At 45.5% G+C, this 24,043-nt stretch overlaps 1 protein-coding gene across 2 annotated transcripts in view; it reads left to right on the top strand.

The window, feature by feature from the left end:
- The window catches only part of LOC116641502 (ubiquinol-cytochrome-c reductase complex assembly factor 1), a 97,307-nt gene extending 75,239 nt beyond the window's left edge, over positions 1–22,068 (top strand). Inside the window, exons 7-9 of one of the 2 annotated variants that reach the window (XM_032419222.1) lie at positions 10,703–10,780; positions 16,788–16,901; positions 19,853–22,068. In XM_032419222.1, the coding sequence (XP_032275113.1) occupies positions 10,703–10,780; positions 16,788–16,901; positions 19,853–19,987 (327 nt within the window). In that variant the 3' untranslated portion in view covers positions 19,988–22,068. The remainder of the gene's footprint in view (positions 1–10,702; positions 10,781–16,787; positions 16,902–19,852) is intronic. The other variant, XM_032419220.1, reaches the window with a different exon arrangement.
- Positions 22,069–24,043: the final 1,975 nt, after the last annotated feature.

A 24,043-nucleotide genomic window follows, 5' to 3' on the forward strand; every position in this document is an offset into this window, starting at 1 on the left:
TGATACTGCTGTAGGCATTTCTCTGGAAAGCCTTCCTCTTTATGCCTGTTGCCACTTACGTTAATTCAGTTCCTTCCCAACTCTCACCTGGGCCGTTGCTGCAGCCTCCTCTGGTATTCCTCCCTCCTGTGGTATTCCTACCTCTGGCCTTTCCCCTAACTTTGTGGTCTGTACTTTATACTTCTAGGGTTAATTTTCAGAAATATCCCCTGTGCTCAGACCTCCTCATGTGGCATTCAGGGCCATTTCCAATCAGACAGATACTGCCTTTTCAGTTCTGCCTCTGCTTCTTCCCATTCATGGCCTCTTTGTTACAAATTTTCCTCTGCAAATGCACTATTTGTTTACCTCTCTGTGGCTTTGCACATACCATTCTTTCAGTCTGAAAAGTGGTAATCCCTGTTCACCCTTTAATATCTAATGTAGTAAATGTTGCTTCATCTCTGAAGCCTTTCAGCCCCCAGATTCGCCGTTGCCATTTTTTACAATGTGCTAGGTGTTTCACTTGTGTGTGGTGTGTCTTTCACATGAGATCACAGACTTCCTTAGGACAGCTACTGTGTTTCATTCATCCTTTTTGTCTACTGCATACCATAATGCCTTAAATATGGTAGGCACTCAATATATGCTTAGAATATGTACAAGGCAGTGTAGAATTCTGCACCTGGGCAGCTTATGGTCTAGCAAGGAACATAAGTTACTTCATAATACTACTGCTCAGAATGGGATAAGTATTGTAAGAGAGGCTTTAATGTATACACATGGTTTTTTTTTTTTTTTTTTTTTAAAGATTTTATTTATTTATTTGAGAGAGAGAGAATGAGAGAGACAGCACATGAGAGGGGGGAGGGTCAGAGGGAGAAGCAGACTCCCTGCCGAGCAGGGAGCCCGATGCGGGACTCGATCCCGGGACTCCAGGATCATGACCTGAGCCGAAGGCAGTCGCTCAACCAACTGAGCCACCCAGGCGCCCAATGTATACACATGGTTAAGTCACAGATTGAAATTTGTGAGAAGAATCATTTGTAATTGGAATTGTCTTTTTTTTTTAATTTTGTGGTAACATATATGTAATATTTATCATTTTAACCTTTCACAAGAGTACCATTTGGTGGCCTTAAATGAGATGCATTCATAATGTTATGTAACCATCATCACTATCTATACCAATTTTTTCATCATCCACAACAAAAAATCCCTCATTTCTATTCTCCCCAACTCCTTATAGCCTCCTGTGCCTATCCTAGGTACCTCACAGAAGGGGAAATCATACAATATTTGTCCTTCTCTGTCTGACTTATTTCATTAAATGTAATGTTTTTAAGGTGTATCCATGTTATAGCATATATCACTTCATTCCTTTTTATGGCTGAATATTATTCCATTGCATGTAGATAACCACATTTTGTTTATCTGTTGATGAACGCTTAGGTTTTTTCCACCTTTTGGCTATTGTGGATAATGCTGTTATGAACATTGGAGTACAAGAATCTGTTCCAGTCTCAGCTTTCGATTCTTTTGGGTATCTAGTTAGGAATGGAATTAGTAGGTCATAGGGTAGTTCTGTGTTTAACTTTGTGAGAAATTGCCAAACTATTTTTCACAACGCTGTGCTATTTTACATTCCCACCAGCAATGCTTGAGAGTTCCAGTTTTTCTGTATCCTCGCTAACACTTGATATTTTCCTTTTCCTTTTTTTAAAATTATAGCCATTCTAGTAGGTGCGAATGGAATTATCCTTTGCTTATTATACTTCCAGTAATTGCCTGCTGATTGGTTCTACCTTGATTATTGGCCATTAATGACCACTAATAAATGAAACTGTTTTCACCTTCCAAATCTTGTATTTAACAACAGAAAACCAAAGCCTGATCAAAACTTCCGTGCACTGGCACTTGTTAGCAGGGCATGAGCCCTTTGTTAAACTTGGAAGTGTAAGCAAAAGGGCATTTCTTAGAAAGTTTCCTAGTTATTCTTCCATAGCACTTGTTACAGAGCAGGCAGGGTTCCAAGGTCTGTTAATGTTTAACCTGTTCACTTCAGAGAGTTAGTTGGCTATTATCTCATTAGAGTGATCAGCGAGAGAGGAAAAACTCAGTTGCCCACTTCATGCTTTCTTACCCTGACAGTTGTGAATTTCTTTCTTGGTTCAGTCAGAAGCTCTCCTTCTTAACTTCAGACTTCTGTATAAGTATTTTGACTTCAAGTCTAGAACACTAGCAGATGGTAGTCATGGAACTAGAGGTGGTCTTGAAATATTTCAGTGGAAGAGACTGCTTTGAGAGAGGTGTGGGGTTTCAGAGGCTATGAGAGGACACCCTGAAAGGACAGGAATTGGGCCTCTTCAGCCTAGAGTAGTGTTTGGAAACCATGAAAACAGCAGCAGCATGTACACAGACCTGCTCAACCCCTCTCCAAATCCTTGTACTCAGTCCTTGTACTCAAGGGAACTTTCCTGAAATTTGTAAAAGTGGATGGACATCACTAATGCAAGAGGTAATTATGACAGGAAATACTACATTGAGTCATTCTGCAGACATGTGCTGAGCAGTGCTGTCTTTGCCCTCAAGGAGCTCACAGTCTAATGCAGTGGGAAATGAGGGGGGCAGACTATAAACAGATATTAAAATAGCACAGTATGCCTTCCTGGTGGAAATACTAAAAACCACGTGAAGGAAAAAGCAACAAGCTTTGAGGAACTTGAAACACTTCACAGAAAATGAGGTGATGCCTCTTCTGTAAAATGAGGACAATGACACCCCCCTTTTAGGATTATTGTGAAGATTAAAGAGGTAATACATAAAGCTTTTAATACAGTTGCTGGCACATGGTAGGCATTCAACAAATGTTAGCTAATGTTGTTATGTTATCATGGAAAGGTTTTATTGAATTGATGAATGACAATATATCCATTAATTGCACTCAACAGAGACTGAGTTGAGCTAATTTAAGCAAACAAAGGCATTTATTGGAGGCTAACTAGTGCTCACAGAATGGAAAGGAGAGTTTGACAACAGGCCCCAGGAAGCTCAGGGATCGCAGTATTAGAAATAAGAACTTAGTACAGTCTCTTTGGGATGACCCAACTTTAGCTGCCTTTTATCTTTGAATGTCTCCACTCAGAAGCAAAACTCTGATTAGATTAGCTGGGATTCTCTGCCCATCTCTGTGTTGAGGGGACAGGTTTCCAGGACCAGCAGCCTGCCAACTCATATGGAGTTGGGGAGGAGTAGGTCTGGGTCCTAAGGAAGAGATGCAGAGAGTGAGTGATACTCACCTCAGACAGTATCAGAGTACTTCCAAAATCTGGTGATCCATTGAGACTGTTGATGGAAACAATCAGGCCAACTCATGGAACAGCCTTTGGGTGTTTTTTTTGTCCACAGAATCTTGAATGCTCTGGCTTATGACCAATGGCAACCCAACGTGACCATACCTATCTGACATTCTTCATTGAAATTTCTCTAGTTTTTCTATGTTTATTCTTAAGTATGGTAGCTAAAACAAAGACTCTTGACTATTACAATAGTAGAAGAAAGAAAACTTTTTGACCTTTGTATATGGAATTTCTTTTTATATGTCCACCTTAAAAATTTCTCATTTGTCAGCTCATGATCAGAGATTTGCTCTGGGACTTTATTATGACTATGTAGTCAGACCCTTCCTTCAGCTTTATTTTGGCCTATACATGCTACAGTGTATTTGACCTTGTTGAATCTCATCTCCTTTCTAGGATAACTTTTCAATAATTCAGAGTCGTTTCCATTTTACTCTTCTTTTTCAAAGTCCTGAAATTAGCAATTTTAATTTTTTTGCTTGTGTGATTCTCCGTTTCTGATATGACCCATCAGAAGCAGAAAGGTGTGACATTTTAGGTAGACACTGGATTTAGGGACCAGCTGTCCGAGATAAAAGTCATAGCACTGTCACAAGAAGGGTGTGACTCCGGGGCAAGGCATTTAACATTTTTGAACTTCTCTTTTCTTGTTTATGGAGTCAGGACAATAGTAGCAGTTAGGCTGTGAGCTCCTAGAAGGGCAAGGTTATGGTCATGAGGCACAAAAGAGATCGTATATATGCATACATTATCAAATCAAATGCAATGTATGCTCATTGTTACTACCACCATCATAACTACTATCAGTTCAGATTTTCGGTGGAGGCCCCCAGAATTGTTTCCTTTAGGACTTTGTGCTGTCAATGTTGTTAAAACAGTGACTCTTTCAAACCAATATTCGCCCCTCTAACTGGAATACACGTGAGACTTGCCATCTGGGATGCAACAAAAAACTTCAGAAATGGAGTAGATTAGAGCTGTTACCTTCCTCTCATCTCTATGTCCTGACACAGAAGAAAATTAAATTGGCGTGATAGTTTGATCATCCCAGGATCATAGTGTTCCTTATCAGCTCTTTTCAAGGTGATTTCAGACTTAACTGTTGTGTTTGAGTGTCTTGTCAAGTGGGTACATGACTGTAATTTTCAAGGACAGCTGTCTCTTGCTTTGCTCTTTTCCAAGCCTGAGGAAGAGGCTCCTGTACTTTGTAACCATTCAGAAATTAAAGCTAGTGGTTCTGCAGGTATGCCTGCCAAACCATGTACCTCGTTTTTCAAGACATGATCAGGCTATGCAAATTTTGAATATGCAGATTCAAAGCTGCAAGACTGGGATTTTTAAAATAAATAAGTAAGTAAGTAAATAAATAAATAAATAATTTGAAGAGGCATTTCAATGTAGCAAGCTTCCCTGTGCATTAAAAGTTTGAAATGATTTATTAAAATAAGATGTAAGAATTATCTCATGTTTTGTTTAGGTTGGCTTTTCATCACAGCTGAAATATGCTTTACTCAGATTCACATGATTTTCTAAAGAGGGAAGAAGAAATTGAAACTGACCATCTTTTCATGTTTTATTATTTTTCCTTTTCTTCTTGGTATTAATACAATTTTCTCTGGATCTGCCTAACACACACACACACACACACACACACACACACAGAATTTTATTTTGTTGTATTTTGTGATCATTGCTAAAAGCTCCTTAGTAGATCTGTTAGTCATCATGCAAGTAAGTGAGTTACATGCACGCATGTGTATTTGGTCTCTCCATGTCCCCCTTCTCTCTATCTCCTCTCACCTGTTTCTGTGTGTTTCACATAATATTGCACAGTGAGCTCATTCTAACATTAAATTTAATAGACTGGCTGATGTTCAGTGCGCATTAGCCTATTGCCATGCAGTCGCTGTAGCCCATGGTGTTGATACTGCAAAGTGTTGCGGATGGCCTTTCTGACTGCTGGAAAGACCTGACCTGCCATCTTTTGCACTGTTGTACCCTTAGGATGAATCTTGTGTGTTCCTTATGCTTTAGTCAGCACTCTAGCCACCCTTTATTATTCATTCATTCCAACAAATTCTTTTCTTTTTTATTTAAGATTTTACTTTTTAAGTAATCTCTACACCTAACATGAGGCTCAAACTCACAACCCCAAGATCAAGAGTCTCATGCTCCACTGACTGAGGCAGCCAGGCTCCCCTATTCCAGCAAATTCTTATTAGCCTGCTACTGTTAGTGGCTTTGCCTCAAGCCAGTAGCTGTAAAACTTACCCTTACCTTCATGTGCATCCGTTCTTGTGTTGTCACCACCAACCTTCTTCCATCCTGTCTTCCTATGCCCCAATCACACCCTTTTGCCCACTAGTTTTCCCAGGAGTGGGGCTGAGCTATGCTAGCAATGTCTGATGTCTATTAGTAGTTGGCCACTGATGACCCATCTCTAGCCACCATTGGAATTGGGAATCTCTGAATTGTGTTTACCTAAGACCATATTAGTTATTCTTAACCCTGCCTCTACAGATAATCTAAGTTGTAGGTACATGAAGGGGTGGCCACATAATTTTTTGTGTTTGTTCTAATGTAGATAAGCATTGGAATCAGTCTGCTCTGTATTCTTATCTTCACCCACTATTTCCTAGTTTCCCAAATGTCAGTTTCCTCTTCTCTTAAGTGGGGATAGGAACAGTACCTGTCTCAGTCACTGGGAAGAATTAAATGAGCTCACATGCATGAAGCTCTTAGCATAGTTCTTGGCACTTGATAAATAGTTATGGGACCTCTCTCTGGACTTGAATCACTTTTGTGGCACTGTAGACTGGGGAGAGGAGAGGCTTTGCAGAAGGTATAATTTATAAGCTATGTCTTAGAGGATAAGGAGTTAGCATCCCAGTGGACAAAGAAGGGGGAAGGAATCCCGACAGCAGTATGCTTAAGAGCTATGAGAGAGCAAGGTTTATTTGTGGAAATTGCATATCGTTTACTGTGAATGAAGGGTGAGCTAAAAGTGGGGAGGTGGGAGGAGGTGAGGCAGGAAAGATGACCAAGAACAGATCACAGAGAACCATGTAGAGCTCAATAAGGAGTTTAAACTTGATCCTCCATCGTTCCCTCCACCCACATAATCTGGTTCCTCTGTTAAGCAGTCACATAAACGTCTTTAAGAGCAGCAACAGTGAAAAGGGGGAAGAGGGCAGCGAATTGGCCTCAAATGAACTGGCATGTCTTTAAAGCTAATATTCCTCCTCGAGAATACTATATTAATTAAACATGTGCCTTGCAAGGTTCATTATTGTTTTACTTGTGTTCCCTGTTGGTTGTCTCATTCATTAATCTGCTGATTAGTAACCCTGAACTCTTGTATCTCCCCACCCCCTTTTTTGGCATTCCCTTTTTAATATACTATGCTGTTCCCCCTGGGACGTCAACTCCAGGACCCGTCCCTGGCCTGCTCATGTTTGTTTTCTTTGCCCCTTGTGCCTGCCTCTGCTATAACATTTGTAGTATGTGTTAAGTAATCCTTAAGGTAACATTTTTATTATGTCATAAAAAGTGCATGGCAAATATATTATAACTCATGGACTTTGTTTAAAAATGAACGGATAATTTATTGAGTGTGTTACATGAGCCTTGCTCCCCTCCCCATTTCAGCTGAGACTTGCTGCTCATTTAGCCTAGCCTCCTATTGAGTGCTCCCACCCTGTGACATGCTGGGAAGGCAGACCCATGGTTGGCTAGAAATGACATCATAGTTTATGTACTCAATAAAAATTTAATTAAGTCATTACAGGAATTGCAGTCATCATTTAACCCTCTGATTTCTTCTGTTTAGTTTATTATTAAACATTCAGTAATACCAGTCACCAAATCTTGATGGCTTATAAAATACCTGCATGAATTTTAATAGCTTAAATAAATGGGAAAATATGAGTAACTGATATAAAAGGAACCTTTTCCTTGTGGTGGTGCTGTATGTATGGGTTTTTATGAAAAGCAAAGCATTATGGAAAGGATAAGAGTTGACTAAGAGAACAGCCCAAAACTGTCCGGGAGGAGTTTCTCATTTGGTTTGTCCATCCGTGTATTCATCGTGGGCAGGGCACGCCATATAGAATCATCTGGCAGTGGGGACACAGAACCTGCAGGCCAACAAACAAAGCTTAAGTGAGGGAATAAAATCCCAACAGAGGTTCGCCAGAGGGAATATCCAGCTCCCCTTGGCTGCTGGGCTGGCTAGAAGGGCCCAGTAAGATGAGTGCAGTAGTTCAGGAAGCTGTTCTCACTCACCCTCACCTGTCACCTGCAGATCATGTGTCTGCACTGATCAAGCTTCCACCCTCTTCCAGGAAGGGCCTTTTTCAGCCTGGGTGATGATATCTGAAAGCCATTCCTAGCAGTGGCTGCTTGCCATCTCTCAGCTAGAGAGGAGAGGGAGAGGCAGCTTACAGGTCACTGGAGTTAGACTATAGGACCAGAGATAGTGGAGCCTTGCTCATAGGGACTTCTCGGCCGGCTCTCCATTCTTCCTGGGTCATAGCTAGCCAGAATGCAGGTGCATCCCAAGAGGAGAAAGTGTGTTTGTATGTAACTGGACCTTGCTGGAAACGGAGGTGTGCAGATTAATGTGTTGCTGATCTCTGGAAGTGCCCTACATATGGTGAAGCAGATAAAGCACTTGTCTAGAAGTCAGGTTCCAATCCTGGCTCTGCTTTCTTTGTGACCTCAGATAAGTCCCTACCCCTTTTTGGGTCTCAGTTCACCATTTCCTCAGAGGGATTGAGCTAGGTGATCTTTGAAGACCCTTCCAGCTCTAAAGCTTACTAGGTAGATGCAACACATAAACTAGCTCTGCTGAGCAGGTTCAGTGCATGTTTTTCTCTGAAAGATGCTCTTGCCTTTGTGTGATGTCTCTGACATCTGTTTGTGGCTCTGATTCTTCTTGCATGATGAGGAGAATAGCGTGTATGGGAATAGGGAGAGGCCCAGAATGGCTCTCAGCGGGGCTGGGCTGTAGTGCCATCGTCGCACTTCAGAACGAATGAACTCTAGCTCTGGCTTGTTTCTTGACTCCGCCTTTCACCTCAGCCCATTCTGGAAGATGGTGCATTAAGAAGTTGGGCAGTACATATTTTTGAAATTTCAGAAACATGCAAGGTATTCAAGCAGCAAAAAAGGGGAAACAAACAAAAGGGTGTCATTGGACAGAACACGCTATGCGTGGCACTCAGGCCTCTGTAAGGATTCAGTCATCAGCGTGCCAGCCAGTCTCAAGTCCTGCTCTGGGCCAGGCCCTGGACTAGGTGTCTGTCAGGGGTGCCAAGATTAATCAGAGTTCCTTATGATCTTTGAGTAGCTCACAGACTAGTGGGAGAGACAGGTACATATGCAGTTCTCAACCGTGTTGTGCTTCCAGGAGGAGGAATATGGACGGAGCTCTAGGAACATAGCGGCTGGAGGTCTGATTTGGCGTGGGTTGAAGGTAGGGGGGAAAGGTCATGGATTGTACCACCAGCTGCATCCAATCTCACATTTTCCAGTCTTGAGCTGGGCCATTCTCTCTTCCTTTTTGAAAATTATCCCTGACTATTGGAACTGGTTTTAGTTTTCTATAAACAAACCAGAAGGTACTACTCATAAGTCATTGCATTGCAGAGCACTTTACAGCTTACTGAGGCTTTCAGCATACATTGTTGAATTAATGAATGAATACATGCTAATTCATTTGCTGTTTAAACCAGCACTGTGTATAGGGCATTTGAAAGGCAAGGAAATAGAGAGGTTATTTGACTTACCCAATATCACATCCTCTGTATACAGCAGAATTAGAACTTGAACCCAGGTTGTCTGACCAAACCCAGGTCCTTTCACTACTCCTTTCTGCTCTTCTTCAGAGACCAGTTATGAGCCACAGGATTAAATCACTCAGTCTTTGATTTATGATCCAAAGTAAAATCATCCTTCTAGAGGCAGAAACCTGATGGAACGTAAGGCACATGGACTTTGGACTCAGACTGACCTGGATGCTAGTCTCAGCTTTATCACTAATTTGCTATGGAACCTAGGGCCAGTCCACTTCACCTGCTTGGGGCTCAGTTTCTGTGTCCATAAAAATGTGACTCTAGCCTACCTACCCTCTGAGTTCCAGTGACAGTTAAAGGAGATGGTATCCATAAAAGCATGTGGCCCATTCTAGGTCCTCAGTAAATGGAGGAGATGACAGTGGGCATGGTTATGGTCAGGGTTGTTAAGCACAAATCTTATTCTCCATGTAAAGTTCCAAATAACTTGGTTGTTTCTAAAACCTGTCAGTTTAAATATCCAGTGAGTCCTTACTAACCACTGCACATTACACCAGGCTTTCTGCTGGGATCTCAGGAATGAAACATGGACCGGGCTTTCAAGCATATTCCTAGAAGTCTGGAGGTCAGAGTTTTACCCTACTGGAGACATTCAATGAACTGCAGTCTGGACTCTGAAGGCCCACCTGGCTGTTCTCTGAGAGAAGTTCTACCTGGGTGTCCATGGTCTCCCTGGAATTGTATTTCAAAACAGTCTCTTAAGATTAACAGTCTTACTACTTCAGCCTGGCTTATTCTCTCCTCCTCTTCACAGCCTCAGGGGCTTCGGGGGCTCTCCTTTCTCCTCAGCATCTCACGCAGGGTCCTGCCTCTCTCCCTCCTCTTCGCACCTCTGACGACTTCCTTCTGTCTTTTACCACCACAAGCTCCTTTGAGTAGCCCTTAGACATTTCCTAACCTGGTCCCAACATACCTTTCCAGTGTTCCTGCCCATTCACCTTCCCTGGGACTCCCCAAACATTTTCTTTCCTGCCTCTGCACCTTGGCACACCTTGTTCCCTTTGTCTAGAATGTCCTCTCTCCTCCAAGGTCCACCTAAGTGTTACCTCCTGCAGAACTCTTCACCTGCTCCCAGAGCAGAGATCATTTGTACTAAAATTCATTTATTGCTCACCACTTTTGGGATAGAATTTGAGGCAACATATTGCAGTTTAATTATTTTTTACATGTTTGTTTTTCCATACTAGACTGTGTGCTTCTCCAGCAAAGAAACCATTTCTTACATTTGTGTTCATAGGGTCTAGCACAAAGCCGGACATGTACTTGGGGCTTGGCTCCTTAAACTGAGTTACTGCTTTGTGTAATTTGGAATCAAAACCTGAAAGAAGCTGTCAAATTGGGGAGAATCCTGGCAGATCAGGGAAATGGGGATGGACTAGCAGTTCGACCTGTTAGGGGCCTTCTCTCTTTGTTTTACTAAGAGTCTGTGATAGTTAAGAGGCAAAAATCATATTTTTTGTTCTTTTCCCCTTTTTTCATACTTTTGTTTTTGTCATTTTGTTTCTGTAGGTTAATTCTTATATCCTGAAGAAGAACATGATCCTTATGACAAATAATTTCTATGCAGCAATCTTGGGATATGATGAGGTAAGATCATTTGTCAAGCCTTAAGCAGAACATTGGCTTCCCCCAACAGACTTTTTTTTTAATTTTAATTTTAATTAGTGAACACACAGTGCAGTATTGGTTTCTGGAGTAGAATTCAGGGATTCATCACTTACATAGAAAGACTTTTGATGAGAAACTCTGAGGGAACCTTCAGGGGACATCATTACTACCTACCATTATGGCTTAGAATTTCCTCATTGACTTGGCAACAGAAATGACTATGCCTAGCAGTTTGCCTAGTGCTTGGGAAAGAGAGCACGATATAATATGGTCAAATCATTCAACTAGTAGCATTTATTGAGTCCTTATGAGGTGCTGGATGTAGGGACAAAGGCAAATCAGTCACTGTTTTAGCCTCCAGAGATAGGAAGACATACACATATAAAGAGCATGGGCTGCCAGACAAATCGCACACTTTTGTGGCTTTCATTATAAAAGCAATACATACTCATTTCAAAAACTCATAAAACTGCACACAAGTGGTTGAAGTAAAAAATAGAAGGCCCCTTTCCTGTCCTGCCCAATTCCCTGTCCCAGAGGAAAACTTTGTTAATAGTTTATTGGGTGTCCTTCCAGACATTATGTTTGCATACACAGGCACCTATGTATTTTCTTTACACAATGGAAGTTACACTACATACACTGTTCTGCACCTTGCCTTTTTTGCTGAACAATATATTTTAGGCCTCCTTACACATCAGAACATTTAGATCTCATTTTTGTCATTGTAAAATATACATAACGTCAAATTTACCATTTTTAAGTGTACATTTTAGTCGTCTTAAGTACATTCACATTGTTGAGCAATTGTCCCCACCATCCACCTCCAGAATTTTTTCCATCTTCCCAAACTGAAGCTCTGTACCCATTAAACCCTTACTCTTCCCTCAGCCTCTTCTCAGCCCCTGGTAACCACCACCTTCTCCTTTCTGTCTCTGTGAATTTGAATACTGAGTACCCCCTTGTAAGTGGAATCATACGGGTTTTATTCTTTGTGACTGGCTTATTTCACTTAGCATAATATCCTCAGCGTTCACCCATGTAGTAGCATCCGTCTCATCTTTTTCTCCCCACTGTTATTATGGAAATTTCAAACACATCAAAAAGGTAAAAGAATGGTGTAATGAACATCTGTATGCACCCTACCAGGGTTCCTCATACCTCATCTTTTTAAAAAACACGTGCATTTATGCTCATTTTGTGGTGACCTCCAGATTTAATGCAAGCACCACCCTTTCTGGGAAACAGGCCTGGAAATTCCCCGGGCTCAGTTCCTTCCACCTACCCTGGACTCCACAGCACTCGCTACACTAGTGTTAACTGTCACCCTGGCTGGGTGGGGACTCCTTCTGGGTGGTGGCAGTGTCTACCGTGTTTGCATTTCTCTTGCCTGCTGTGGTACCTGGCATGTGGTGAGGAATGAGGAAGGGAGGAAAGGCATAAAGGATAAAAGTAAGAAACTGGAGTTCAAGCTGGAGGAAGTGTTACCAGTCTGAAGATAATAATTAAAGCCAGGAGATAAGCTTACAAAAATAGGACTAGTTAAAATTGAGGGTTCCTGATTCTCAGTCCACCAGATATTTGCAGAAAACAGGAAGGTTTATTGGAGAGCAATTTAGATTGCATACCACACACGTCATTGATTTAACATGAGCTTTGTGGGAATGGGACGGGAGTTGAGAAACACTGCTTACATCTGCACATTAATTGTTAAATTAGATACATTCTGACTGCAGAAGCCTTAGAGTATATAGAAAAATGAGGCTTAGAATTGAAGAAATAGCATTCTCTATTAGCTAGTATTTCTTTGAGGACTTTATTGCAGCTGGCTTGGCTGATTCCTTTCACCAGTATTAATAAAGATGTTCTGAATTGTGTCTCTTTTCTGTCCCTCCTGGCAGAGCCATCTTATAAACATGCCTGATCACAAGAGTCACCTGGGGAGCTCTTCAAATCTAATTCTTGAGCACCTCTCTAAAGATTCCAGGTCAATAGGAGTGGGGCCTGGTATTTAGCAAGCACCTCAGGTGACTCTTTAGAGTGGGAAAGTTTGGGAAATATACTAATTACCTGGGACGCTTTTTAAGAAATACCATTGTTTGGGCCCTGTCTCCCAAAAGTTCTAATTTAACTGCTGTAGGTGGGCATCTTTTGTAAAAGTTCCTCAGGTAATTTTAATGTGCATGCAGATCACGTAGGTAAAATTCAGATTCTGACTCAGCAAGTCAGCGGGGAGGCCTGAGATTCTGCATGGCGAACAAGCTGCAGGTGACGCGGTGCAGCCATTCTGCAGACCACACTGGGAGTCATGGATTCTAGAGCTGTGCTGTCCAAGACTAGCCACATGCGGCTCTCTTTTTTGTTGTTGTGAGTAGGCCCCACATGCAGCATGGAGCCCAGCTCGGGGCTTGAACTCACAATCCTGAGATCGAGACCTGAGCTGAGATCAAGAGTTGGATGCTTAACCGACTGAACCACCCAGGTGCCCCCACATGTGGCTATTTTGATTTAAATTCCTTAAATAAAATTGAAAATTGAGTCGCACTGGTTACATTTCAGGTGCTCAATAGCTTTACGTGGCTTGTGGCTGCTGGCCTGGACCATGTGGTTATAGAGCGTCTCCGTCATTACAGAAAGTTCAGTTGGACAGTGCCGTTCTGCAGCACCCTTTTCCTAGAATGTTGCTTGGGTTGTGCCCCTACCCTGGCCACATTGAAACCTTCCTGTTTTCTGCTACATTAAGTCCATATTCCTCCATGGAACTTCCAGGTCTTCTGTCAACTGTCCCCCTCGTGACATGTCTTATCCACTGTTATCTCCTATTGCATTTGAGTGTGTAACCTTCTTTCCAAGTGAGGCCATTTGCCCCACTGCCCCACAGACGTGCTGTGCCTGCTGGAAGGTCTCCTGGACAACTAGGTTTGGAGGGCAGTGGCCAAGTCTTGTCAGCTTTGAGCCTGGTACCTTGTAGGCACTCTCTCTGTAAATGTTCAGTGAACCAATGTATTCTGTCTTAGAATTCTAGCTTAGAATGTAGCTCTCCAAATATTCTCCACTCTTAAAGGCCCCCTTCTCCACAAAGCTTTCCCTGACCTCTCTAGATCTGTGTTTGTTTACTCTGAATTTCAGCCTCATCCATTCATCCATCTATCCGTCCATTTAACAGTATAAGGTGCCTGCCATATGGGATGCACTGGGAATATATTGGTGAATAAAACAGACATGGTGTGGTTCTTTCCCACTGGAGCTTACCTTCTAATGGGAGACAGGCAGTAAACAGGTAAACAAGCAAATAAATATCTAGTTACAAATAGAGGGTCATAGAAGCTAAGACCGAAGAATGAGGAGTCACCCATGTACATAGTCTACCTTGGAGTCTCCCTATACAGATTGGCAGTTGTTCACTCTCTAGGATTTGATCCTGTGCTGCTGTTTGTTGGGCACTAGCTTGTCTCTTCAACTGGATTGCAAGCTTCCTGTGAGCTGAGACCATTTTGCTGTGATTCTGTGTTCTCAGCATCATGCTAAGCACATAGTGGTGTCACAAATCAGTCTTTTCTGAGTGAGACTGCCACTCCAAACCCTTAACCATAACCTGGACCCTCAAGGCACAGGCTTTCTCTCAATTAGTCTAGACCTGGGTGTCTTATTCCTGAAGGATGCTTTTTTGTGTCGTGAGGGAAAACAAGCAGGCCCCCTAGTAGATTGTGGGAACATTGCTATGCAAACTAATATTTGGCCGCCAAGCACCCCTTTTCCTTTCCTGATTTCTCTCTCAGACCAGTCTCCCATATGTTTTCACTGACTTACTAGCAGTTTGGTAGAAAAAAGGGTGAAGTTGGGCTTATTGATTTGTTCAGCCGTTTTTATTGCACCCCCCACTGTATGCCAGGTACTGTGTCCTAACTAGAGCTGGTCAGGAACCACCCCTTGACCTCACCAGTGCATTCTGGTCCTGAGTCTACCACCAATTAGCTAGATAACCTCTCAGCCTCTGTGTACTTATCTTTCAAATGGGGATAATCATATCTGTTCTTCTTGGCATACGTAGTCATTAGGAGCCAGGTGTGTGAAGGAACTGACAGCCTGGAACAGTCAGGTGCTATCACTGTTGATCGGAGTCCTGAGTCACCCTTTTCTTTCCGACTGATTATGGACTTGCCCCTTCCCAGGCATCTCCCCCATTGCCAGGGGTGCCTGTTTGCAGCAGGCCGTGGCTCCCAGGGCTTTTGCTGTCCTGTGCTCTGTGCTCATTCTCTAGGTCCTCATGATACCCGCTCCCAGGCTGTTCTTTCCCACATAGCACATGTGGGTCTCTGCCAGCAGCTCTCCAGCTTGTGCCCGGGGCACTTTAGACACAAGCAGGCTGTTGTGTTAGCAAATAGCTTGGAGAACGGTGATGTGCCTGAGCTTGTTCTTGGGCCCTGTCCCCATCTGCCAGAAGAAGCTGGTTTTCCTGACTCAGCCATTGTGCCAACACAGTCTCTTAAGCTGGGGAATTATAGGGATGTTGAGCAGGGGGCATTTGGAACAGGTTGACTGTTTTTCCACCAAACTGTCAGCACCCCATCCTGGACTTGGCCCTTCGTGGCAGCAGGCCTGACGTCGGACCTCATATGCCGCCATGTCCCAGAGGCCAACATGCAGTATCACATTGAAGACATGATCTGGGGTCTTCGTGTAATGCTTTGCCACTTCCAGAGCCTGTCATGGCCATGATCTCCGAATTCTCACAACAGTGCTGTGGGCGGGTGTTGCTGTGTGTGTTTGGCTCATGAGGAACTGAGGCTCGGGAAGGGCTGGTGGTTTTTCAAGGGCCACACAGCCGTCAAGTGACAGAGCTGCCATTTGAACCTAGGTGGTGCGATCCCTCGATCTCACTGTAGTTTCAGCTATGGCCCCAGCTGCCTGCCAAAGCAAGCTCCTGGTCCTTGTATCTGACGTACTGCATGTAACAGAATGCCTTTACATGATCTCACTTTTATAATGCAACTGTGCGTAGGGCAAGCACCTTCATCTCTGTTTCATAGATGAGTGGTGAATTGTCTGCCATCTCTGAGCTTGGTAGTGGCAGAGCCAGGACTTGATCTGGCCTTCTGACTTGTAAGTCCCAGTTGGTGCTTTGTTTGGTTCCATATTAGCTTGGCACCTGGACAGAGCAGCTTTTTGGGGCCTTTCCGTTCAGTCACCCTCACCCCACGAAGCAGGACCATCCCCTCTCCTTCCCTTAGAGGTCCAAGCTAGAAAATGGCCCTAGCCCATGGCCCAGGTGCTGATTAGTCTCTATGGTATTTGGGCTTCTCAACAGAGCCCTCCTTCGTGCTGCAAAGGACAATATTAGACACTCGCACACAGGTTCTGAGCGTTCCCTCTGGCCTATGGCAGCCCTGCTGAACGGCCTGTTCCTGTACTTGCGACAGGGCCAGCCGTGGCCAACCCAGAGATGGGTGACAGTGAGGCCAAGGTGCCTGGTTTCCTTTCCCAGAGAGACAGCTGCCTTGCAGATGTGTGCCCTTGGACCAGGAGAGAAGGTGCAGTCTATGCCCACCTCTGTTTCTGGGAAAAAATACCCACCCACAACACTCTGTGCCCATTCCTTACGGGCAGTGGTAGGAGCACTGGGCCACCGTTTCCCTTGCTGGCCTCACAGGTATTGCTGGGTCGAGTACAGTGCGGGAGAGTAGCGGGAGCTGTGGCCTGGGAGAGCAGCCAGACATGAACCCAATCTCTGCATTAATCTTAGCCAGTCACTCGGCCCCTCTGGCTCCCGTGTCCTTCCTGTGCATAAAATGAAAGGGTTGGACCAGATGCTCTCTGAAGACTCCATTTGGCTCTACTATGTAGCTGCCCCGTTTCTTTCTTGTGGTGTCTATAAGGTCTTTTCCAGTCCGATTCTGTGGTTGTCAGCATGTTCACAATATCCCCAGCTTTTGTACGTATGGCTCTGCCATACTCCCTGGAAGACCAATTGTACTCTGTGTTCCAGGGGATCCTTTCAGATGACCGTGGGCTGGCTGCTGCCCTCTGGAGAACCTTCTTCAACCAAAAATGTGAAGACCCTCGGCAGCTTGAATTGTTGGTGGAGTATGTGAGGAAACAGGTGAGCAACCCCAGCCCTCCCCTCCAGAGGCTCACGGGAAGCAGGTCTTTCCTGAGGTCTGGAGATGCTGGACTTTAGAGGATTGTGAGAGGTTGAGTTGCCAGAGGCCAGTCTGAGGGAATTCTGACCACATCCTGTCGGCAGCAGGTGCTGATGAACACCTTGTGTGTGCCCAGCCATGAGCTAGGCTGGGAGTGGGGAACGGGATGGAAGAAGAAGCACTGAGTAGTCTGCTCTCAAAAACTTTTAGGCATTCATTCACTACACACTTGATTACCTGTTACGTGCGTAGTGCCGTGTGAGAGCACCGGCGCACATAGTCCTGTGATATGGGAATGTGGGGCCGTGTGGTCACCCACTGTAGCCCCCTCTGTCCCACTTCGAAGCTCCAAGACTCATGCTTCCTGCTCCTGATTTCTAGCAGGACTGGGCTCCAGGCAGCATTCCACGGGTGTCCCTCAAGCCTCTCCGCACTGAGTGCCAGCCACAATCAAGTAGCATCCTCCTGCTTCCTTCCCCACCCCCTCGTCCCCCAGGGCTCCCTGACACCAGAATTTCTAAGAGAAAACTCCAGAGTGGGGACTCTTAACTATATCATTTTCCTTGAAACCATGGCAACTTCACTCCTTGATCTCTCTGCCCCCCGATCCTGTATTGATAGGAAAACCATATTTTATAGATGAGGGAGCTGAGTGGCAGAGAAGAGGAACATAGAGGCTTTTCCAGGGTCTCCCAGTGAGTCAGCCTGCACAGCTGGCCTACAACCCAAGCTGGTGATTCATGTAGCCACTAGAGAGGCCTTAGCTGCTCCAGACAGCTCATCAGCTCAGGCTGTCCCATGAGTCACACCTCTGCTTCATGGGCCTGGCCCTGGAGCTGAAGGGGCCTCACCCCACGGTTATTCTCTTACTCACCTGTGTCCATGGCCTTCAGGCCTTCAGTAGCCAGGCAGGGGAAGGCCAGGCCCTGGCTCTTGGGGAGAAGACAGGGCCAGCAGGAGCAGCTTGCTGATTGCTGGCAAATCCACACAGTGGGGCTCTTCAGACCCAGAGGGTAGAGAACCCCAGAAGCCAGGACTTCTGTTTGACCATTCTTCAAATCTGCCAGAGCTGGGAGAAGGTACTGTGGCCAGAGGGCTCCACCCACAGAGAACTCTTGAGACTCACACTGCTGACTGGACTCACCGTCAGACAGAAGTGGCAGCTGGCAAAGCAAATGCTGTGTTTTTTGAGAGACTGGCCTAACTTTTCCATCTGTTGTGGTGGGCTTGTGCCAGGGGCCACAACAAGGACACAGCTGGGACTTCTCCGAGGGCCCTAAAAGAAGGGACTGCACACCATTGCCCCTAGAAGAAATCCCATATTGTCCAGTGAGAAGCAGGCAATAGGAAAACAGTGATGGGGCTCTTAGGGAAGTAGGGAGCTTTGATGGGACCCGGGCCTGTCAGCAAAACTGAATATCTGCTGTGCCAGGCACTCTGGTGAGAAAGCAGAGGTTCACAGGACCCACACCTGCCCTCCAGCCAGCTTATGGTTTGGTGAGGAAGCCAGTCAGGCACAAGGCTAACCCTGGAATAAGTCAGTCTGTGATGATACAGGTAGGAACAAAGTGCTGTGGAAGGCCAAAGAAAGGCGAGACTGTGAATGAGCAGATCAGGAAAGACCAGGAAGCCGGGCCCTCAACAGACTAGCCCTGCACCACGATCCTAGTTGGTCTGGTGGGTAGCCCAAGAGCCAATCCGAGGTTATGTTGAGATTTTCCATGCAGAAGATGGGCAGACAGGTGGCATTAGGCACAGAGATGGAGTTGTTGGAAAGAGAAGTGTGTTTTAGGCAAGGTAATGGGTCAGTCACTCTCCTTGAACTAAAAGACAGCAGGACGTGTGGAAACCTAGACCTGACATATATGTGAGAGATGGGTTGAGTTCAAGGGTCAGCAGCCTGAAGGTGAAACAACAGGAGTGAAGGGATTCTTGGAAGAGGGAGACGGTCCAAGGACTAAGATGAGGCTTCCAGACTCCTGCCCCCTTCCTCCCAAATGCCTTCTCACCCCACAGTGGAGCTTCATCTCTCTGAATCCAGAGCTCACTCCTGATGTGATCCAGCTCTCCCCTTGATTGTGCCTGTCCACTTGAAAGCATTTCTCATTCTGCTGTTCTTACTAGCAGCAGCCTGGGGATCCTCCCAGAGACCACCTTTATCTCCTGAGACTCGGCCACTCGTTAGATCACCTGCCTCTTGCAGAACTGCCCAACCTCGCCTCCCCTGCAGCTGCTCCCCGTTCTCCGTATTGTGGGTGTCCCTTCTCCACTTGCTGTTCAGGGGGATAAGCTCCCCCAGCCGTCCTCGTGGGTGAAGCTAGACCCACTGGTCAGCACGGCGGCCTGCTAATTGTGGGGTCAGAGCTCACTAGAAGACAGTAGAGGCATACATATTTAAAATTTTAAAAAGTTCCCGTGACTACAGTGTACACGTGTTGTATCATTTAATCTGTTCATGAGCCCTGGGGGGTACACGTTCCTATCCCCTCTCTCAGACAAGGAAACTTGAACCTCAGAGAAGGGAATTGGCTCACCTTTAGTAACATCACTACCCTGAATAGACAGATAAAACTCACACACACATCCCAAGGACGTGTCTCCCCTGGTACATCCTCCCTAGAAAGTTCTTGCAGCCCAGAAAGTCAGGGCTTGTGTGACTGTCTATTCAGAGGTATGATGGGGAGTTCCCTAAAGCCTTCCCAATGAGCTTCCCCAGGAATTCGTTTCTCCCAACCCATTTTAATGAAATAATCTGGGAGATCAGAGACCTGCTGTCCTGGGAGCTGGGATGGTCAGACCCCCCCCCTTCCCCCAAGGCCCCTCCCTGTCCTCTCCATTTGAAGGCTGGTTCCTTATGCCATCTTATGTCTCTCCTGCCCTTGTCCTCTGTTTCCTGCTCGCCCGGTTGCAGATACAGTACTTGGACTCCATGAATGGTGAGGATCTGCTTCTGACAGGGGAGGTGAGCTGGCGCCCTCTTGTGGAGAAGAATCCTCAGAGCATCCTGAAGCCTCATTCCCCAACTTACAATGACGAGGGTCTTTGATGGGCTGGTGCCTCTGAACAGCTGGCCCGCTGGCTTTGAGGAACTGCCAGGAGAGAGGTGCTTGTTTGGCCCGGAACCCTGCAGAAAGTGGCCTGAACTGACCTTTGAACAGCATCTGTCAAATACCTGGCCCCATTTGTGTTGATTATCCTCTTAGTATGCCCAGGAGTCTGATCTGGTGGGGTACAGTGCTGGGAGAACCCTTAGCTCTTCTGAGGTATCCTCCCCCCCAGGAGAAGCCTGGAGCGAGAGCTCCCCAGCACACACTCCCCGGTCCCCTCCAGTAACTGTGATTGACAGCTTTTCCCAAAGGCCGCAGAGGGATGGGGATAGGTTAGCAAGGGGACACTTCCACCAAGGGCCCACCGTGGCCAAGGGGCAGTTTGGAATGCTGCTGAGTCAAGACGGGTAACCACGCTCTGTCCTCCGGCTTTAGCCATGGAGTTGAGTTGGCCATTAAAAGAAACAGAGACTTATCTCTGCCATGGATTGTCTTTATTCCAGGGTTTTTAGAAACTTACCTGAGATGGCAGTTGCCATAAGCTGAGGACCACCACCCAGCTCAGTTAGAGGCAGGAAAGGCGAGAGGGTCAGGAGGGTCTCTGCTGCTCCTTTTGTCTCTAGTTCATGGAGATGTCACTGTTCTGGCCAAGGCCTAGCCTGCCAGGCTCCATTGTCTGGGACCCAGAAGGCCTCTGATGGCCAAGGGGCTTGTCACATCCTGAGTCATTTGGAAAGAAGCCCCAAGAACATAGGTCCCTTTGTCACGAGGGGAGGAACATGCTGTCTTTCCTCTGTTGACTCCCTTTATGTGAGATACTGGGGAGAAGAGGAGAAAATTCTTTCTGGCTTCATTGTACCATCCCAGGGCCCAGCCCCGTGCCCAGCTTTCTAGCCCCGTCCCAACTTCTGGAGCATGTGCTGCAGAGCCAGCTCGGTCTGTGCACTTGAGGATCAGTCCCCTCCTTCCTGAGTGTGGGTCATCTCTTGGGGGATTTTCTTTACATGGAAGAAAGGGGGCGGGGAACCATAGTGCCCCTCCTTCCCCCATCAAACTTCCTTCATTTAACTTGCTATAAAATGAGTCATATAAAGAAATTCTATATGGGTGAGGTATATCCCACTTCTGTGAAAACATTACAAATCAGACCGCCTTCTCAGAGTTTATTTAAGATGCTTTTGTTGCAAGCGGAGTTCTAGAGTGAAGCCCCCTCTGTGTGTGTGAGATAGTAACACCTTGTAACTCATTACAGCTGGGCACTATTTACATAAACCAGAGCTGAGCCAGGCAGGAATTTGCTGATTAATTTATTTTTAATGGAGTGAAGTATACCATGCACCAAAATAAACTTTACTGTGTGTACCTAACTGCTCCTGGAATGGATGGAAAAATTAATGGAACAGATTTTGGCTCCCAACTCCACACATTAATTCATATATAAAAGTTATTTGAGCCTTAACCCATTTGCTGCCCAGGGCAGCTCCCCAGCCACAGACCCCAGCTCACAGCACCAGTCTAGCTACTGGGCTTGCTTGAGAATCATGGAACTGCAGATTTAGAAGAAACTTCAGAGGTCACTTAATACAGCCTGGGTCCAGAACTTGACTCCCCTTCTCGCATCCCAGTTGGCCCCTGTCCATACAAGCCGTTTATGAATACCTCCGCCTGCAGAGCCAAGTCGTGTCTCCATAAGCTGAGTAACTGTCAAACAGGGCAACTTGTAACACGGAGCTGCGTTTTGAAGAGCCGAATTGGATCTATCAGGTCGGGGATGTCCCGAAGCCCTCACTTCCAGACTCTCGGCATCTTTCACCCACTACACACCTCCTTCCCCTTCAAGATAAAATCCAGGCTCCTGGAGGCTGCAAGGCCCTTCTTAATTTGACCTGTGCTTGTTTCTGAGTCTCGAATTCATTTCTTCTCTGAACAAACTGAACCGCTTGGGTGTTCTGAAGAGATCATCCTGTATGTTTCCTCTACCTGGTATTCTTGCATCCCCTTTTGACTAGAGAAACCCCATGTGTGCTCACATACCCACCCCCCGTCCAGCCTTGTCTGCCCCAGGTGCAAACTATGGCTGACATACCCACCCTCCATCCTGCACTGTGAGCTCCTTCAGAGTGGGCACTGTGTTTGGGTCAATCACCTTTGTTTCTCTAGTGCCCCCGGAGTGCCTGGCTCACAGTAGGCATCAGTATAAGCTTGGACAAATGAAAGAAGGAATGCATTAGATCATCAGTCATTATCAGTACGAGCCCAACAAAAAAGTCCCTTTCTGGATCATTCTCTGACCTACAGTTCAGCTTATTTTAACTATTCAGTACAGAGTACCTCCACTGGCCTTTGCGTAGGAACGGAAAGCTAGATGTTCGTTCTGTAGCTACATGTTTTTCTTTCTCCTTTTTTTAAGTAATCTCTACACCAGCGTGGGGCTCAAACTCAAAACCTCCAGACCAAGAGTCGCTTGCTCCACTGATGGGGCCAGCCAGGTGTCCCCGTAGCTACACACATTTCTACTGTAAATTGTTATTACACAAAACAAGTGAGGGACATTTCTTGCCTTCAGGGAGATTGCTCTTTAGAAATAATTTTGTTATTTATTTATACTTCCAGAAAGGATTACAGCAAATTAAAAGACACAGTTATAGTAAAACATGCAAACAGCAAAATGATTAGAACAAAGTTTAAAAGATAAGATGCAAGTATTGGGAGGTGAGAAAGGGAAATAATCACATGAGAAAACCTGTACTGCTAATAACCAATTTTCATGGGAATTTTTTGGTAATTTATAAAGTAGTTTTAACACATTGTCTCAATGGTCCTGTGAAATAGGTATCCTCATCGTTCTTCCCCCGCTTTCCACAGGTGAGGGGACTAAGGCTCAGGTTATCCAGCCACAGGAAGAAGGGGCCCGGTGTGCCCCAGTCCTCATCTTCCAACCCCAGGGCCCTTGCTCTCTCCCCATCCCACACTGCCCCTGACAGGTCAGCGAGGAAATCTGCAACTGAGTATAAAACCTTGCTCCGAGCTTCCTGGGAGCCAAAGGCAGAAATGGGAGTCAAGGTTCTTAGAGTTCCCATTGTCACATAAAAGGAAATATACTTATTCGTCAGAAGAAATGTTTCAGAGAAGAATGTATTATAGGGATTTTAAATGAGAAACACCAAACAATGCAGTGAATAGTACCTCTAAGATTTCGGTTTTGCCTATAAGTTTGAGAACCATAAATAATTGCTGTTTCTTACATCAAGCTGAGATTAAAGCCAAGGCCCCAGTTCAGCCAGTATTTTTTGCATTTCTGTTCTGTGTCAGACACTGCTTGGTATTTTCACTTGTTTTCTATTTTAATCTTCAGTGACAAATCTGTGCGGTAAGTTTTATTAAGCTCCTGTTACCATTGAGGGAAACTACATGAAGTTCAGGGGGGCCCAAATTGACTCTGCATGCAGAACTCAGGTGGTTCTGAGACCCAAGTCCAATGCGTTTAGTTTCAGAGAAGGAGGACTGGATGGAGAAAGGGACCGATGTGCTACAGTTAAAAAGTAAAAGGAAGCCTTCAGTGATATTCCAGCCATGTGGGCTTGTGTGGACACATTCTCATACTAACAGGAAAAGTCAGAACAAGGGAGTTAGACCTCAGAAAAGCCCTGAAGGGAGTCGAGACATAATGGATGGGCAAGGTTTTAGGTAGGTGGCAAGAAAAAGGAAACGGGGAGCTGCCTAGGGGAAGGCACGGAATAGGAAGCTTCTTCAGACTCAAGTGGTCCAGCTGAGTGGTTGGCTAAGGGCAGAAAAGGTTGCAGAGAGCCGGGTGGGGCCACGAGTGGGGGTAGCCTGGGTAACACTGCACCTGGCAGGCATTCTGAGTAAGGACTGTGACCTGCTGGGAGTGAAGATGTATAGCGGTGTGCAAGGTAGATCGGCTCAGTCAGGAACCAGCCATCTAGGCACTTGAAATCATGAAAATGGATGAGCTCCCAGAGGTGAAATGTAGAGGGCTGACCAGGGACTGGGGTGGGTGTGGGAGAAGACATTCTGGGTTGGGGTGGAGTGGG

Source organism: Phoca vitulina, unplaced genomic scaffold, assembly GCF_004348235.1.
Source record: "Phoca vitulina isolate PV1807 unplaced genomic scaffold, GSC_HSeal_1.0 scaffold22, whole genome shotgun sequence".
Taxonomy (NCBI): domain Eukaryota; kingdom Metazoa; phylum Chordata; class Mammalia; order Carnivora; family Phocidae; genus Phoca; species Phoca vitulina.